This window comes from Sinocyclocheilus anshuiensis, unplaced genomic scaffold (genome assembly GCF_001515605.1).
Source record: "Sinocyclocheilus anshuiensis isolate Anshui unplaced genomic scaffold, SAMN03320099.WGS_v1.1 scaffold880, whole genome shotgun sequence".
In the NCBI taxonomy this organism is placed as follows: Eukaryota; Metazoa; Chordata; class Actinopteri; order Cypriniformes; family Cyprinidae; genus Sinocyclocheilus; species Sinocyclocheilus anshuiensis.
Window position 1 is genome coordinate 663,615 of NW_015548254.1, and position 2,263 is coordinate 665,877.

Here is a 2,263-nt window from a genome sequence, read left to right on the forward strand (position 1 = left end):
GCCTTGGTCGCCAGAGCCCTCGGCTCCACCCTGGCCCCCCGTATCCTCGGCACCCCCCTGGCTCGTTGACTCTCCGTCTCCGCCTCGGCCTCCTCCGCCGCCATTGGTCGGCCCCCTGGAGTTGGCGGTCATTCCTCCTCCATGGCTCCTCCATCCGTCGGCTCCACCGTGGGTCGCCATCATGGCTGTGGTCTGTGTCCTGCTTGGCTCCTCCTGCTCCGGGCCCCTCCTGTCTCCTCCCTCCTTCGTTGCCTCCCTGGTCTCTCTCTGCCGGCCCTCTCCCGGGTATTCGTCCTCCTCCTGAGCCTCCTTCCAAGCTCCCACCTATGCCTCCCTCTGTTGTTGTTACGGTGCGAGGACGCACCTTCCGGGAGGGGGCGAAATGTCAGACTTTTGGACCTGTTTTGCCCCCGTAGTCCTTCCTGTGTTTCCTTATTTGGTCAAGTTCCTGTCCTCGTTTAGTTTGATTATGTTCCATTGATGTCATCTGTGTTCCCCTGATTGTCCTGTGTTTAAAAGTCCTAGTCTGTTCAGTTTGTGTTTGTCAGGTCTACTCGTTCTCTACGTGTGTTGGCTCAAGCTCCTGTTGGTGATTATCTCCTGAGTTTCTTTGATTAAAGACAGTTCTCGTTTAATCGTGCCTCCTGTGTGCTTCCTCAACAGCATAACGTGACACCTGAGGGTCTAAATGGGACTTTTCTGGTTTCTTGCATGTTGGTTATGACACCCTGACTTCAGATATTAATGTTATAAAGTCAAAAAGCAATATTTTAAAACGGTGTTTATTGATTTTTAAAAGAAATAATTGTGAAATATTATGACAAACTACAACAAACGTAAGTAATTTTAATTTGACATGGTTTGAATAACTACTTTTTTCATAGGAAGCACCAATTCCGCAAGAGCTGATTGAGAGACTGTCTAACAGCGAGATCCGCAGCATCAGCGACCTCCAGAGGATCCTGGAGATTGACTTCGTAGGTAAAGTCTCACTGTTTTTCTTATTATTTGATAAGATGAGTGAGTAGGTTGAGTGAGTTCTAAATCCTAAACCTAAAAGGCAATGGCAGCTATTGGTGATACAATTCAGTGACGTGAATCTTTTGAATCTGTTCAAAAGGGAAAAAAAAGATTTGTTCAGATTCGTTCATTGAATTGTTTAGTGACTCTTCTCCAGGTTACATCTTAATGTAGTAGGTGGCTACAAGTTTGTGTTGTGAGTGACTCAGCCTAATAAACGCGCTGCCTGTCATTAATGTTAATCAAAGAACAAAAGAAAATCATTCTTGACTGAATATATTTAATAACTTTAATTGATTAATCTATTTTATTTATGAAAAGAAGCTATGAAGTGTTTTTAAACTTTTAATTACAGTTCTGTATATTTATGATATTGCTAATTGATTTGTTTGTTCCTATCTTATTACTGACTGTTTACTTGTCTTTAATATTTGATATTTATATAAATCTAGTTGTTTTTGCTGTGGTATTTTTTTTTTTTTTAAAGCACAGGCAAAATTCCTCTTGCAGTGTTCTGTAGGCTGCTGCATTTTTGCTCGTGTTATTCAGCTGCAACAGAATGCTTTGTAAAAAAGACAGAATAAATGTTTGACATCTAAATGTTTGACTTAATTTTTTTTATGTTGGATTTTTTTATCTTATTGGAATCGAAGCTAGGAATCGATAAGAATCGGAATCGATAAGCAGAATCGGAATTGGAATCGATAAAATTCAAATGATACCCAACCCTAGTTAAGACTGGTCCACGCCGTCCTAAAATGCCTCGTTTAAACACGCCCCCACATGTCTACATCACGATGTGGGAGGATTTACATAACATTTTTCCAAATGTTCACACAAAGAAAGAAGGCGTAACTTTTGTTGCTGCCGCCGCCATGTTGTGAAGACTCTGTGTGTTTCGTTGCGAAAGTGAAAATACTTTGTTTGGCCTTCCAAAAGAGGACACGACTAGAAATCAGTGGTTAAGTTGTATTTACAACACTGTTCCAGAACAGTTCAACCCAAATATTCAGATGTGTCCAGCGCATTTTATGGAGGACTGTTTCCTGATCCTGGGAGAGTAGACTACAATGCCGGCTGTTCTGACTCACAGAACTGTAATGTAATTAGCCTGCGTTTTCATATTTAAAGAATTTGCCACTGACGATTCAAACGTGAGTTTTGAGCAGTATAGAGTAGCGCTTGTTGTTTGTCATTTCTCCGATCACAAATGCAGACATGGTTTTATGTTTACGCGGCGCGA

At 41.9% G+C, this 2,263-nt stretch overlaps 1 protein-coding gene across 4 annotated transcripts in view; it reads left to right on the forward strand.

Annotated features, from left to right (window-relative positions):
- Positions 1–2,263, forward strand: part of LOC107655387 (platelet-derived growth factor subunit A-like) — a 15,080-nt gene that overhangs the window by 6,876 nt on the left and 5,941 nt on the right. For all 4 annotated transcript variants that reach the window (XM_016442856.1, XM_016442855.1, XM_016442858.1 and 1 more), the window contains one exon: positions 885–981. In XM_016442856.1, the coding sequence (XP_016298342.1) occupies positions 885–981 (97 nt within the window). The remainder of the gene's footprint in view (positions 1–884; positions 982–2,263) is intronic.